The 16,718-nt window shown below is 33.0% G+C and overlaps 2 protein-coding genes across 2 annotated transcripts; one reads left to right on the top strand and one right to left on the bottom strand.

Moving 5' to 3' along the window:
• Positions 1-475: 475 nt before the first annotated feature.
• On the bottom strand, positions 476-2,771 carry LOAG_06744 (hypothetical protein). The gene is made up of 6 exons (XM_003142280.2): positions 2,599-2,771; positions 2,110-2,201; positions 1,831-1,931; positions 1,486-1,517; positions 1,116-1,201; positions 476-985 (listed from the first exon to the last, which is right to left on the bottom strand). The coding sequence occupies exons 1-6, from the start codon at positions 2,624-2,626 to the stop codon at positions 878-880; spliced, it is 447 nt and encodes a 148-aa protein (XP_003142328.1). The 5' UTR covers positions 2,627-2,771; the 3' UTR covers positions 476-877.
• A 548-nt stretch (positions 2,772-3,319) lies between these two features.
• LOAG_06743 (hypothetical protein) lies at positions 3,320-14,928 on the top strand (the record flags this gene model as incomplete). Its single annotated transcript, XM_020447236.1, has 29 exons — positions 3,320-3,367; positions 3,895-4,001; positions 4,128-4,314; positions 4,495-4,644; positions 4,888-5,049; positions 5,170-5,306; positions 5,733-5,849; positions 5,963-6,143; positions 6,373-6,540; positions 6,838-6,951; positions 7,201-7,317; positions 7,754-7,828; positions 8,100-8,248; positions 8,323-8,436; positions 8,777-8,927; positions 9,013-9,111; positions 9,274-9,348; positions 9,559-9,657; positions 10,096-10,177; positions 10,519-10,691; positions 11,146-11,377; positions 11,686-11,843; positions 12,234-12,409; positions 12,630-12,732; positions 13,075-13,168; positions 13,671-13,774; positions 13,964-14,104; positions 14,443-14,553; positions 14,746-14,928. The coding sequence occupies 29 exons, from the start codon at positions 3,320-3,322 to the stop codon at positions 14,887-14,889; spliced, it is 3,768 nt and encodes a 1,255-aa protein (XP_020302512.1). The 3' UTR covers positions 14,890-14,928.
• Positions 14,929-16,718: the final 1,790 nt, after the last annotated feature.

Below are 16,718 nucleotides of genomic sequence, written 5' to 3'. Positions count from 1 at the left end.
CTACTAATGGTAAAGAACCTTTGCAACTTCCCTTTCATTTTCCTCTTTTCGGATGAAGGAAGCATAAAATTAGGCAAATCAACCGCGCAACTTTATCCACTTATGAACAAATTAATTCACATTAAGCTATTCGAGTCTTTTGTATTTGCATCTATAGTATCGATTTTATTAAATTTTACTCAATAACTAATTCATTTTCTCGGTTACAAGAGATTGTATGAAATTTTGATTGCGTCCATTTAACGTTCAGAGAAGATAACATATTGTGTCAACATTTTTGAAGTATTTATAATGCTTTTCAAAGTATTATTAACGATATTATCGCGAAGAACCAACAAAATCATCAGTTCTGCTGAATTTCCAAACAAATTTTCTTCTAAATGATCTGTTCGAGAATTCTAATGAACGATGAAATTACAGAACGACAGTTAAAATTAAGTATGGTATTTTGTTGATTTTAAGAAAAGAAAGAGGTAAAAATTTTATTCTTTATTCTATGATCACATAAAAAATATTTAATGTCCAGCGAAGGAATACTATACAAATTAGAGCCAGTCTAGAGGGACATTTGACAAGGATGATTTTTAAAATTAATGTTTTAAAAATGCTTGTTTATTTTCTTTGAAAAAGCTGAATTAGGCAAAATAATATTAGCCACAAAAAAAAGTGTCCGTGTACAATCTATGCAAACAAGAACAAGTCGGATCAATCCAAAGTTATCCATAGCCTTATTAAAATAGCTTTTTGATCAAACCAAAACATCACATTCATTTTATGAACTCGTCGCTTACCGCACGTAAAAAAAGAAAAAAAAACCAAAACTAAATCAAACAATAGCCTATTCCTGGGAGATGCGAGAGATCAGCATGAACAAATCTTATGCAACATAATCTAATGGTCGATTGAAGCCACCTTTCCTGTTCATATACTGCCGATACCGTCGCGGTTTATTAATTGACACTACACCATCAACATTACCCGGTACCTGAAATTATTACCAAAATTTCATTAATTAAAAGTCGTAAGGACATTTCAACGTAGTTCTCACTTACCTTATCTGTCAATATTACGCTTAGAAAAAACTTGATGAAGTCTGATCAAAAAACAATATTTACCTTTTTATTCTTAGTCGTATCAAAACCTGCAAAGCCCATCAACTTAAGCATATCTTTATCGAGTCCTTTCAAAGAATCAACACCAACTGAAAAATCACCAAGAATAGAAGAAGGAAGAAACTAAAAAAAGAACTCAAATAATCAAAAAAAAGTCAAGTCATTGCTAGCTCAACCTGTGGACCAACTCAAGATAACCTGACAGCTGGTAATGAGGAGTCTTTTCCCGTTAATCGATTCATTTTCGACACGTAACGTCATCAATGTCTAGCAAACCAGTGAACTAAATGACTGGATCGCTTTTCTTAACAATTATAAACTAAAATAGCCCAAATAGCACATATACAACATTTTCTACTTTATAAATATTTACCATCCTTCGCTTGCTTTTCTTTTTCTCGATCCCTGAAAAATAAAAGTAATGCAAATTTTCCGGAATTTTTTATAATTTTATACCAATCAAAACTGAGCACTAGGAAAGACTTGAATTATCCTAATTATTTCCGTCTTAATAACTTGGTGTGGCAAATAGATCATTGGTAGCTTTGCATGTCCAGCAAAAACTCCCAGTATTTTGAAGTTTGTATAATATAGCCAACTGCATGATGAAGTGGAAGCTCGAACTATTAACTATAATTCACTTTTTCCATACTCTATTGATAAGACTGAGGAAATGATCAAGAATTTTAGCAATTCTATGGGAATTGGGTAAAGTCACCTTCGTGGTCTCTCCTCATTGTCATGTCGTCGTCTTTCATCCAATCGTTCCCGACTTCGACTTCGTCTACGATCTAAAGGACTTCGTGATCGACGACGTTCCTGATAACAAGATATAATAAATAAAGTTTCTGATTTGACATTTCACAGCCTAACCGTTGAAAACTATGAACACAATAAACACAATCCATTTCCTTCGAAAAAACTGCGGTATGGTTTCTTTTTTATGAAAGCATTAAAGAACTACAACAACAATAATTCAATTCTAAAAATTGCATACTTGGCTACGGCGACGTGAACGATCTTTGTCGACAGTTCGTGTCCGGCCAGTAGAACGTGAGCGTGATCTACGTCGTCTCTCACGTTCTCTTTCTGCAAAAAAGTTACAGTTCAAATTAGAGGCTAAAAGCAAAGTACCATAGAATTATGTTAAAACAAAAATTATAATTTATTACATCACCCTAATCAATGAATCAATTGAATTTTTTTTGTTGGATTAAGTTGAACAAAAACTTACAATGCTAATCATTTGTTGGCTATTTGATAATAATGTGAAGATTATCCGAGATAAAAATACATTATTTGAATGACAGAACAATAATAGTTTGATAATTTCCTTTAGGATGCTCGTTCTAAGAGGAGAAAAAAAAGCTGATATATAGTAATTATATAAATTCAAATTAAATGTTCTCCGCAAGATATACTGATGAGAATTGTTAACAACCCTAGCTGATGATTGAAAATGCTTGAGGTAAGGAAAAATGCTTACCTCTACTTCGGCTTCGTTCTCGTGCCATTTCAGTAAGTTGTGCTTTAACGTCTAATGGTTAATTTAAAAAAGAAGAAAGAAAGAAAAGAAAAAAAAGAAGCAAGACCGGCACTAACAGCCAACTACACAATGCACCAAGAAACTCCCGAAAAAAGTCTCGATGACAGGACGAAAAATTTGCATTGGGCGAATCTGCCTAAGATATGGATCTTCTGAAGGAGCTCTATTGAGGAATGGTCGAAAATCATAATTGTGATAATGGTAATCATTTAGTGTGATAAGATAAATGATTAGGATGGGTGGTGTTGTGATTAAGGGATGACAGACCTGATGAAACGTTTGAAGTAACTTCACGGATGTTACATAAATGATATCCACTTGTTTGTATTTCATGCATATATCATTTGTTAAATTCATTTTAAGAAAAATTCGTTATAAGGTTAAAAATTAGCTTCTGGGAAGTTACATAATTGTGACTTGTTTAAATGTAATTACTTGCATATGTTACGCATTATATTTTTTAGAATTCACAACTGCATTTTTTTCTTCTTATGAATTATTTTCTAGACATGAATAAATCAATTATTCTTTTCTTTTTTTTAAAAGATTTCACTAAAAGGTTGTAGAATTTTCAGAACTGGGACACATTAATGTGGTTACTTTAATGTTTGCTCTACCAATCGCATCCTAAAAAAAAAGCGAAATTGTTTGTGAGAAAATAATGGGTTGCGTAACAAAACGACGAAATACAGGAACAAGTCGACGTAATGTAAGTTTACGTGGAAAACATCTTTTTTAGACTTTTTTTTTGGTATTCATGATGTATACTATTGGCAGCAAATACCGTAGTCAGCAAAACAAAGCTACCTATGGACCTGTAAGATCGGCATTCGTATCACAGGTTTAATTAAAATAGCTGAATGCTTACTTTGCAAGCATTTTTAAGAAAGGTGGATATTCGAATATATACATTTTGAAGTCTTATTATTTCTACAGATGTTGCGTAATGAAAATTACATCAACAAAAACTGGAAAAAAGAATTCACCTTGGTTTCTTTTGTGCTCGCTGTAAATGAAACATTAATTATGCAATATAAGTAATTTCAAAATGTCTATTACTTTGAGCAATTACAACTTTCCTGTAAAAATACTAAGATTTGCTGTTACTTGTTGAGTTAATTACTAATTTATATGGATAGTATTATTTTAATTATCAACTCACATTTATGTCACTCAATAAGTAAAGTCCAAAAATCTATCCCTTCACTAAATTATGAAAACTTTTTTATGCGTTAGGTCTCAAATGAATGTGAAATACCTGATGAAATCGATTTTGATGCGGCGTGGAATGTTTATATGCTCAATAAACCTGCGTGCCTTCTCCATTATGTTCCCAATCCAAAGTAAGACCATCGGTTCACTTATTTTTATTTGTTTATGTTGATCATTTGCTATATAAGTAACGAGAAAAATTATTTGCATAATGGAGTAAATAACAAATCATTTTTCCCTTAAAATATCATTTGCAGGACCAAAAATTGTCGTGATAATCCATATTGTCTAGGCCGTTTGGGCTTGGAAAAGTGGGACAAATTATTGAGTAGTATCAAAAATGAAAATAAAACAAGCACCGATTTGGATCGGCGTGATATCGCGAAGATACCTTGTGGTTTGGTAAATCTCGGAAATTCGTGTTATGTGAACAGCTTCTTGCAGGTCTATAGAGCTAATCAGTTTCATATAATTAAAGGCTATGAGGAAAGTTCAAGGAGTATTTTCAAGATAATAAGTAAATCGATCAAGTAAACACAGCTTGTAGAAACGTAGGAAAAGAAGTTGGGAGAGAGTTTATGAGTTGTTAAGATAACGATTGTCTATAATTTTCTCAATTTGTAGATATTTTTCAATGATCCTGTTTTCCGCAAATGCATTTATGACTGGCGGCCGGTTGCTAATTTTGTTAAGCCGGAAAGAGAAAAAATAAATATTGAAGAGCTAATGTACTGTATACAAAAATTATTTATAACCTTGCAAATTACACCTTATGTAAGTTCTTGGATTTTATTCCTAAACAAATTTCATTGCATGATTTAGAGTTTTAAAATTTTGCACTTATTTTAGGTGAAGAATTAGGTTTAAGGCACAAAGATTTTAATCTAGAATTTCCTTTTTTCAATACGTTAGTGACTGCGAAAATATATCCCATCTGCCATTATTACCTTTTTCTTATCATCAGCGTTTCATCTACAAAATATATCGGAAATTTTTGTTTTCCCTAGGTACTTTTAGGAAGATACCAGTGCTGAAGGGTTGGTTAAGCTGTTACAGCTAGATGGCAATCAGCATGATGCTTTAGAATTTCAAATACTTTTCTTTGGCAAACTTGAAAAACTACTCAGTTACCACGTTGAGTGGCATAAAGTGCGCGAAACTATTCTCAAAAGGTTTCAGGTAAAATCCATATGTTTGAATAAAACGCATGAGTTTCTTGGCATAATGATAAGATCTATGTTACATTTTCTGGAAGATTTTCGTTTTAACGAGTTCAAAAATTTTTGAGTTGTCTTGCAGGGAGTTATAACGCAAACTATTTCTTGCAAATGTGGACGTCGTAGTGTTACGGAGTTGCCATTTAATCCATTTTACTTAAGTATTGAGAAAGCTCGATCGTTATCAAAGGCATTGGAATATTATTTTCTTCCCGAAGAGTAAGTTCACCTTTCATTTTTTTTTTGCTTTTTCAGATTTCATCGCTATAAAATACCCTAACATTTGAGGCAACATTTGGCAGAAACGTTTATTACACATAAAGCTTATAATCTTTCCTCAAAAAACATAAGATATCAAATAAGATATTTATTTAATTTTGACAACGAGTAACTTGTCCAGAGTTTAATCTGTTCATGTCCCTTGTTTAATATTGGTTTCACCTTCCCCACTTTTGATCCTCAGACTGTTTCACTTTGCTTTAATGCTTTTAATGATGCTGTTCATATTAGAATGTGATGTCCTATACCAAACAGGTTGTCCATAGTTAAGTGAGGTTTTATGAGCTGAAATCAGTTTTTTCTTAAATAAGATTAGTTCGTTACTTTAGGAAATTATTTCTCAACTGAAATGCATGGATTTTTCAGATTGCCTGACTACAAATGTAGCGAATGCGGACAAACTGGTTCTGCACAAAGTCGTCTTGCGATTAAAGAACCTCCACCTGTGCTGACAATACAACTTAATCGATTTACATATGATGCGTAAGTTCAGTAACTGCTTTTTTACTTATCTTTTTGAAAAAATTTTTAAGGACTCGACAAACTCCTTTCTCAACGATTTCGGTGAAAAAATTTTATATTTTTTAAAATTATAGTGTGGGGCACAAAAAGAAAATTCACTCACCGCTACAGTACCCAAGAGTTTTACATTTGGGTGATGTAAAGTATGACATTTGTGCTGTAATGATACATGAAGGTCCAAACGCTGATTGCGGGCATTACTACGATCTGATAAAGCATCCAGGCACTAGGCAGTGGTTCACCTATAATGATGAGGTATTGCTTTATAAGGTTTCCTTGCACCATAGTATGAAATGATCTCAAGAAAGACTAATAATTTAATGATTCAAGCATGTCACAAAATAAATCAACTTGCAGATCTGGATAGATGTAAAGATTTAGTTGATTACAGTTCTAATTATTGATGAAAATAAAGTTTTTAACTGGCAAAAAGTCATTAATGAAAACAAAGTTTTAAGAAGCACTAAACAAAAACAGTGTTTAGGTTGTAAAGCCATCTGCCACTCCTGGTGTATGTGTCGAAAAAGAACGAACATCCAAAGTTACCGCCGATATGAAAGGTTGCTACGCCTTGGTTTACCGTCAAGAAAATGAGGAGAATTCAGCTATTCCTGCTGTTCCGGAAGATTTGCTAGGTGATATCGCAAATAAGGTATGGGGAAAAGCTTGTCAAACTAGTTAATTTTTTTTGCACTCTGTTTATAAATAATTTCAACCTGTCGTTTTCGAACTGTTCATTTAATTTATACAATTATCTGCTATATTTTGGTAAAGAATAATATGGTTTGAGGTATCATTAGGAGCTATTTTATTGCATTATTGATGTGCCTTTCAGAACCCTGGAGAATTTTCTTTTTGATCTATAATAACCATAAAGCTCTCATCCCAGAGGTTAGTCCTAACGATATGAATTAAATTAAGATAACTCAAATTTATTTTGAAGTTACAGCTGGAGGAAGAGTTCATTGCTCAAACCAGTGCAACTACAGAAATGACCCTCAGACTTAAAAATACTGTTGAAGATTATCACAAACGTCTTACGGATACATTCGATAAATTGGAGGTCTTGTAAATTTACTCATGAATCAGACCCAAAATGTAGTTTTTCTTTCTTTCCTGCATTTTAAGTTTGAGGATTTGAATTTAAAAGCGCTAAATGAGGAGACTGATGAAGAGACAAATATCGAGGGAATCTGGAAAGGGAAAAGATGGCGAGGAATAAAAGGACAGAAATTGTCGGCAATGTCAGCGATTTAGAAGTAGTATTTTTGAGCGGTTTCGGACCGAAATATAATTCAAAATTAAATTCTAGGTAAAAAAAGGCGACAAAATGTTGAAAAATCCGGATGATATTGTATTTATACCTACGGAATTATTCAGCACTGTTCTGTCGTATGAATTCAACAGGATGATGGGAAATAATGATGAGGTAAAGAATTCCGAAACTTGCATATCTTTTTCCTTATGTATATAATGGTCCGAAATAATTCTTTTTCCGAAACTGTGCTTTAAAAAAAAAAAACCGTATACAATTGCTTGTTTGCTCATTTGGCAGATTTCGCGAATAATTATTCACGATTTAATCCTTTGTATTAATCAGTTGTTACTTTATTATTTCCTAATGTTATTTCGTCCAAAATATTACTTGCCTCCAAATGTTACTTCGTTAACCAAATATTATTTAGTCATCAGTATTAAGCAAATGTTACTTTCGCAACTTAACCGTCAAGTCTAGCCAATTAAAACCACAAAATTCCAGAACACTGTTGTTATTTTAATCGGTTAAGCTACTTGAAAAGTATTATGTTGGAAATTTATGTCATCTTTCACTATATTTTTCGAATGCAAAATAATGCTTACTTTAGGTTTTCAAGAATGTTGCAAATAATACTCGAAGTGCTGCAGTCATCAAATCATTAAATTATAAAAATACAAATGTGGTTTGTTAACATTTTTATAAAAAATCTTACAGTGATTCTTACTATATCACGAAGACACTTACTTCTTCATGATATCTATTAGACAGGAAATTACATGTCACATATTTGTCATTTGCATTTGGACTGCAAACTCTTTCGGTTTTAGTAACAGTTTCGTTGCAATTTCAGAGTTAGATGGAACGAATTAGTTAAATAATCGTTACACACGTCCTCTTTTACTCTTTATTCCTAATCTTGAGAATGAGCGTGAAGTAATTCTACGCTGTTTTAGAATGGATCTAAATCGTCGTTCTCTTTGTGTGTGCACAATCGCGTATCACTTGGTAGTGTACGAAGTGGTGCAGTGAAGGCTGTAATGAAAAATGCAGCACGAAGTTTTTTGACATTTTATGGTGTCGAATTTGTAGATTTAAAAACAGGGTTTGTATTTTGATCTTTTTCTTCCCTCACAAAGACGAGAATCTCTTTGGACTGCTACCTGGAAAATGTTCTAGGTCGGACATTTGCTTGAAATGTGTGGAAGCACTGAAAACACGAAATGAATTTGTCAAAAAAGTCCAACTAAAAGAAAAAATGGTAAAGCAGTTATTGCGAGAGAAATCAAAAAGGTTTTTTATTTCTTTTAAATTTGTTCAGTTCTTATTTTGTTACCAGCTTTATGAGCTGTGTGAGCAATTAATGAATATAGACATTGCGATTAGTTTCCTGGCAAAAAAAAAAAATAATTGGCCGATTTCGGGTAAATGCGTGTATATGGTAATGCTTATGGTGGTATTAATGGGTTACAACTTCTGAAAAATAAAACAGGGTAAGATTGACCTGCACAAAGTGACCACATATATCTCTTTTTTGAAGATTTTTTGATAAGAAACCTTATTGAGACATTTGTGGTATTTATCGCGATTAGTTTGATTTATTTCTAAAAGAAAAGGTTGAGGAATTTTGCAGATATTATCATTCGGAAAACTGTTTTTGGGTATCAGTACGTTGTTTGTCACAGTATCGACAGTTGGCTTTGCGTGCACACGAACAGTCCGTAAAATCATGTGCAGAAGTTACAGAATTAAGTTATTTCTGGCCATGTAAGCGATTTGGGAAGGTGAGATATTTGTCGCTGGTTGAAGTGTTTGATAAACTTGCTGGAAATGCGAAAATTTTCGAGTTGGGTACTAAAAACATTGCAGCTTGAATCAGTAACAGATCCTTCAACATCCGAAGTTTCACAAAGGCTTTCATTGGAAACTGGATCTGGAAAAGCAATTGATGAGTTTGGTTTGCCAGACGTAAGTTAATTTTCCGTTTTTTGCGATTATCACAGGCAAATATTTCACTTTTTACTTGAACTTAATGATATTTTTATAGGTAAATGAGGAGACAAGGTGTGAATGGAGTCATGAAAACTATTAACGTAAAGTTGTTGCTAGATAACTTTTTCCTGCTTTTAGGATTTTGGTCCAGTGACTCTCTCGAGTAGTGGTGGTGATTGCTCAGAAATTGCAGTTAATGGCAGCTGTAATGAGGTATTTCAAATTTGATAGAGGATTTCAGTGTTCTTTAATTCTGATTCTATCGAATAATGATTTTGTTTGACTTGGAATGCTTCATCTCAGTTTAGATATAAAAGATACAAAATTCCTCATTTACCAGCAGTGTTTTTTCTACTTCATAAAGTAATCTGGCTGAATATCCTAAATTTCTTCATCAAATTTTTATTTGTATTTTTTCCGCAGGAGAATTCGTCAGCAACTGGTGAGGAATCAACGCAAAATCCTTTTGCGAATGGAAAACGAGATAATCGAAAACGAGCAGCCCTATATTGCAAGGATGAGGTAATCATTTCCTATCATACGGAGGATCTGCCAGAATCCATCATTTTTAAATAGCTGAATGACGTTGAATTTTTCAGTTGAAATAATAAGGATGTTGCGTGTCATCAGTTTATTTTTGGATCGTAGTTACTTTTGTTGAGAGATGGTAGCAAACATGTTGTTCATTGATTTCCCCAGTATTGCTAGAGTTTTAATTCCAGAGTATATAAAAGATGAAAGATTCATAAGGAGATTGCGAAGCCCGTTTTATACATTGCATATCTCAGAAAATTGAAATTGGCTCTCTCTATTAACCAAGTTAACAATCGGGAGTTTTTAAAAGCTTAAGAAATGAAAGAAAAATTAAGAGGAGTGCTCAACTAATTGCTTGCTTAGGATTTACTCAGCAGTTCTGCAGAAATAACTGCATTAATTTTGTTTTGTTCGCTGTCATTTCAGGTCGATGACGCCGTTATGGCAAAATGTGCTGGTAGTTATCAATCAGTGGTGGATGATTTGGAGTCTTCCAAAAAACAAAAATGTATGTGATTGAATATTTAATTTAATCACTGACCTGCGCACATCATCAGGACAAAAAAAATATTTAAATTCTATGCTGTACCAACCATAGAATTTAAATATTCTTACCATTTTGTTCTTCACTCCTTCAGTTTCTAGGTTTCCTTAGTAAAGTCATTCTCATAGGTTCTCTGAATTTAATCACTGACAAAAATTCAGAAATCCATTGATTTGAATTAAACCAAATTAATCCTCATTAAAGCTAGGCGATAGATTCTGGTTTTTTCAGTAATTGCTAATGCTTTGATATGGCTGGCGTTGTGCACCTTAGTATGTCATCCAATGAAATTAATTTATTTGTAGTGTTTGATGACGATACTTATTCAGCAACTCAACAGACAAGGTCATCGTCCGAATCACCTCCGGATATCACCGAGGTGCCGGATGTGGTTTCCACTGGTATCGAAAAAAAGGAATGTGATGATGATAAAATAAAAGTTGAACAATCGGCTGATACGAATGAGACTTGTAATAATGTATGTGTGTTTATAGATGTGTTCCCAGATTGATGAAACGTTCATGTTTTATTTTCCTCTCGACTAGGAAAGAAAATTTAAAGCTTACCGAAGCGTCTATGTTCTACGAAATCAGGAGAATTCAAAATGTGGTTAACTGAGGGGAGATCAACTAACTTTCCCACATCTATGCACTGAAAACAATAACAGCATATCCTTTAACCAACTACTGTTGGACGAATACTATGAATATTTTAATATTTTATAAATTACATTCTGTTAATGTTGTCTGCGAATCGGTAATATTTCTACTTTCTGTGTATTCATTATATGAGATTCCTCGCATTTATAAGAGATTCCTTATCGATTAGCTTTCTTTTTTTTGCGGATTTTTAACGTTAACTGATCGGTAGATTAAAAAAGAAATGGTCGTGAGCTGTATATGTTACTCTTAATAGATGTTTTCTTATTGCAGAGTTCAGTAACAACTGGTTTTGATGAATTTGGTCCATCAGAAGTGCATTCGGAGAAGGAACAAAGCAAACAGCGAAATTCCGCTACCGATGATGACACGCAAGGGTCATCAGAGAACAATATCCGATCTGGTTACACAGTTCAGGAGGATTTAGATTGCACCCAGAGTGATGATGAAGACGAGGAAGAACAAAATTCAGTGGTTTTCAATGGAGACTTACGATGCGAACACGGTTTGTGATCTCATCTATTGTAAACAGATCATCCATATCGTGGTGTAGCAGAGAAAGCAATGGAGGAAGAATCTTGTTCTTAATATCCAAATGATAAATACAGATTTATTAGAGAAATCATCACCGAAAAACTTTTATTAAAATGTATGGATGATTTTGCGTGACATATTATGGATTTGGATGAATTTGCTTGCGTTGCAAGTAAATATTCGCAGGGAACCTGAATTCGTCCTAAACACTTTCGAAAAAGATATACTATTTGATTAATGACTTGAAAAGTAATGCTGTTTACTTATGTATCTTTCCAGGGCTTTTGGATTACGAATGTTGGATGACAAACGAACGGCGCATTGTTGTTGACGAAGACGAATGGAAACAACTAACTGTTGGAATTTTTGAGTCGGATCATTTATGGTGTGTTAGTGTCGATGAATTTCCTTGTTCCATTTGTAAATCAGGTTATTTGGTGAGTGACTGTTTCAATTATGAATTCAACATGATGCTTTATTCATTTGTATTGGTTAGTATTTGATAATGTATTTGGACTAATCGTTAAAAAAAATTTTTTGGAAAAAAACGTTGGAAACTGTTCTCAATCTGGGAGTTAGAGTTAATTAAATACATTGAGAATTTTAGGTCAATTGGAGTTTTCTAAATAGTAGGCCTATAGCAGTTGGTGTATAAACTCATCGCAATAATCGCTAGGAGTTAGAGGAGATTTTTTAAGAAACTTCTTTTGATTAAAATAGTTTCGGAATGTTAGGAAATCATTTCTTTTCTAATTGTAGTTAGTATCGTTTACTGGACTGTAGTTTTAGAGAAAAGCAAAAGATATTTCCTTTGCCTTTATTTTTAGTATAAAAAAGATGATTGGGAGGAAACCTTACGACGCATGAAGGAAATACGTTTGGCCATCGGTGAATTAATTCGCACGGCTGTGAGAAGGACAATGACGGTGAAATCACCGATGCCTCAAATTTACGAACGTGTCATTTGTCGAAATTTTTTGAAAAATATGCTCTCACGGTTCAAGTAAGTATTCGGACAGCATATTCTTGCGGCAGAAATTTGAAATTCGTTCCTTTTTTCTTCCGAAGAAAAGGCATAATTTGCGAACATGTTATTAGCACTGTATAGCCGGTCGATCGATCGTGTGAAATAATTGTAAACAATTTGTTTTGAATTTCGCCTAACTTGAAAATAATTTTCTGAATTTTTCACACTTACTTGAAGTTGTTTATTTATTATTTAGAAGCCGTGTACGAAATCCGACTATCCCAGAGATTTGTCAAGATTGTATGCTTTGTTCAGAGCACAAGAAACCATGTGTATTGATTGATAATACTGAGGGTTTGGTATGTTCCAATTTTCGTCTTAAAGTAGTTGAATAATGGAAAAAGACGAAATGAAGTCGGTTTAGGCTAGGCGTGTGAAGCCTTATTTTTCTTGTTTTCGACAATAATTCGTCATTTCAATTTAATATTTTTCCTAAACGGACTGGTGAATCGCGTGAGATAATTCAACAGCGCAGATCTTAAATATCATTCAACATTTGGTGTTTTGTCGTGTCTGTACTACTGCACTAACAACTACAATGTTGTTCCAATACAAAAATGGATAAGGAGCTCACATTTATCTACGATTAGATGTAAACTGCTTATAGATTTTGAAAATCAATTCAAGCGTTGTTCTTTCAGGCTGTTCCACTTACTCTTGAGGAATGGCAAAAAATCCTAGCAGCTATGCAAACTAGTGAAGACGATGTTATGCTCGTTTGCCTTGATAACAAAGGTTATTATTTTAGAATTTTTTTTGAGCTCCTTTTGAATTCCTTCTGTAATATATATTTGGAATGTATAGTAAAATAATGTTCACAATATGCATCATCTGTATAATTGGGCCCCCTAAAATAGTTTCGTCATTTATTGCAATGTGTCTCTCAATACTGACAATTTTGCTGGTTTCCCTAAATGTTCCTTACGATCTTCCAAAACATTTATGTGATTTACCAAAAAAAAAAGATCACTTAGTAAGCTATTTAATGATGTACTGTCACACACCAACGAAGGTCTAGAAATAATTGAAATACCTGATCACGCCAATAACTAAATAGGTCATGTAGTAACTGGAATTGCAGCAAAAGGATTTTCATTTCAATGCTGTTCATTACGTTCGACTCTTCTGCTTTTATTGACCAGTGGGATTTTTGGTTTACTTAAGGTTTTTACTAGTGCCAAATTTTATTGTGACGCAATCTTTTCTTCTTTTAAAAAATTTTTATTTAATATTTGAGGAGTATGTGAAATGTTCTGTGATGAGTGTTTTCGACGACATCAGATGCAGGTTGAACATCAACGTTTTGTTTACGAAAACGGCGCTGAAATTTATGTGAAACTTGTGAGTCATTTATTTTTCTTTACGATTTGCGACATCATTAGAAATTGACAACTATTTCTGCATTAGATATGAACATTGTGAACGTTGTGCTAGCCCTCTTCATATCTCATTCCCTCATGTCTATCCAATGCCTGCATTGTTTGCATTTTTTTCAAAAAGAAAAAAAAATTTTTTTGTGGAACTTTACAGAAGAGTGATAAGAATGATGAGCCGATAAAAACAGCAAATGGTGATCTGATAGCACCGTTCAATGCTACTCCATCGCTGATTCGCCCTGAACGACACGCAACAACAAGGCGTGCAGTGGCAAAATGTTCAATGGTCTTCAAAGTGAATTTAATATTATACGCAAAATTTTCACTTTTTTTTTCACTTATTCCATGGTCACCATAGTTACCACGATTTTGTCATTTCTTTCAGGGAGATTAGATTTCGCTTTTATTTCTTATTGATTTACTAGAGCAAACTGATAATCCTGTTACTTGCAATTTTACGACAATTTGAATGTAAAAGATCCTGTGCTAGCCTTGCTATGCTCTCCTAATTTAAGTTGTTTCCTTATCCGATTCTAGATCCCCCTTGTTGAGGGCAAGAAATATTCATTTTTCAACTTACTGTTATTAAGAAATTACTCAGCAGCCAACGTTTCTAATGATATTTGCTTTCAGATGACCTCCCTGAATACAATTCATCAATTAAAAATAAAAATTTATCAAAAAACGGGTCAATTACCAAACGATCAATTAATTTATATGAAGGAAAGACTTCTCAATGATTCGGTTTGATTATATTTTGAAATACAACTGAAACTTTGAAATAAATTAATTCCATATATTTTCCGCTTTTTTTTTTTTTTTTGAGCACCCTTACTCTACGTTTTATTCGCGTTTTGCTGTTTAATTTCCTAAGATGAACAAGATACTGGAAATCTAATTCATTTTCGTTTGCATATTATTTTCATATTATTGCAGGATACCTTAGAAGAAGCTCGAGTTGATCCACAAGAGCTTATTGAAACACCGTTGACGTTAATTGTGCAACAGCCTACCGACATCCCAACAGAACCACGGCAGTTAGAACGTGGTTTTGCTGATACAGCTTTGTCACATAGCTGATAATTCTCAGTTGATGAGGTAAAGCCAAACCGATCTGTGTATTTGCATTCTAATATTGTTGTATTTAATTTTTGAAATTTCAAACTTCTAATTTATTTCATGTGATACTTTGCAGCTGGTAACCATTCCCCTTCCCTACAATCTTCACTTATTAAATTCTTTTCTGCTTCCAAAGGGAGCATTAAAATTCTTCCAACTTTTGGTTTCCCGAATATTTCAACTTCCTCTTTTTGATTTTATTTCAATTTAACTTATAGAAATTCATAGTTAGCAGATATATCGAATGTTCATGTTATGTAAATAACGAAAGAAATGTATTCCTATGCAACTTCCATTTATGTAATTGAGGCTTTTTGTTCAGATCTTCCATAATTTTCATGTAGCATAATAATATGAATCCAGCTTTAGGTATTGATTTATACTACTTTATTGTAAAATAGAAGTTCTCCTTCTCCTTTTCCTAGAATGCATTTATATGTGAAACTTTACACAGAGTTTGCATACGTAGCCTGCAATAAGCGATGTGATTCGATGTAATGTTGCAGAAATTATCAGTTGTTGCTAAATACTTTATCATAACGCATTTCCACATATTAGATATAATGCACGTTGGAAATCTAAAGAATAGATTTACGATATAATCACCAAATTATTTTACTGTTCACTAGACTTTCAGTTGTTAAGAACATCCAACAAACTTGTGGAACCATTTTTTTCTTTATGTATACTTTCTTGGAACAGCTAGCGTTATACCTGTCACATTCCCACTATGAGGTCACTACCATTCACCTTGACAAGTTGATGTTCGAGGTGAGTTCAACAAAAATTGTAAAATAAGTGGTCATCAAATTTCTTTTTTTTCCGGATTATGTGATATTTGGCATGGATGTATGCATGCTTATACTGTCGTGTAAATACTGCATGACGTAAAACGTTTCAACTTTGACGCAACAATTTAATAGAACGTTTGTATTTGTAAGAATTGCTGTAAATTTCATATAATTCAAATTTAATGATTAGAAAAAGATATAAAACAAGCTTGAAATGTAGGACGAATATTGATCAAAACATCCAAATAATATTTGATGTTCAGGGAGAACAAATTTGTCGTCCTACTTTATTAATTTGCAGTACTTTTATTTTTTCTTTAACTTTTATGAGGCTCTCAAGTAATGTTTTTATTCTTATTTGCATCCTTAAGCCGGTAATGTTTAATTTAATTGCCGATACTATTAAATATTCGCACTTCGATCTGTATGGATAATTATTGTTGGATGCTTCAATATTTTATTTATAACAGTAAATAAATTTTGTGGTCGATAATTTTCTGATGTGAAATATTTTCATAAATTGATTCTATTATATAAAGTTATTTCTTATTATCCATCATAGCTACTCGGAATCCAGATATTTACCGGAAGATTTTTGTCGCAAAGCATTAAGATATAAAATTGTGAAAAAACTTGAACTATCATCCTTTTTACAGATGATTAAAAAAAAACGAACCCTTATAGCACTAACTGTATTTTTCAATCTGTAACTTTTTTTTTTATCACCTAATTTTTTTATGAATAAAGTAAATCTTCGATTAGACTTACTGAACCACTGGATCATCATTCTCCTTTAAGTGTCATAAGAAATACACCTCGAAGTAAGTAAGTAAATGCACCGAAGTTTCAGAGGTTAAATAAAAATTAATGCATCGACAACGTCTTCATATAACGTTTACATTGGTAAAACGATTCAAATCAACGAAGAAAATACGGAATGTTACATATTATGTACCTCCTAAAACATTCCGTACCTGCGTATTATCATCCGTTGAAACC

This window comes from Loa loa (assembly GCF_000183805.2).
Source record: "Loa loa unplaced genomic scaffold supercont3.164, whole genome shotgun sequence".
Lineage (NCBI taxonomy): Eukaryota > Metazoa > Nematoda > Chromadorea > Rhabditida > Onchocercidae > Loa > Loa loa.
This window is presented reverse-complemented; position numbering and strand designations above follow the sequence as displayed.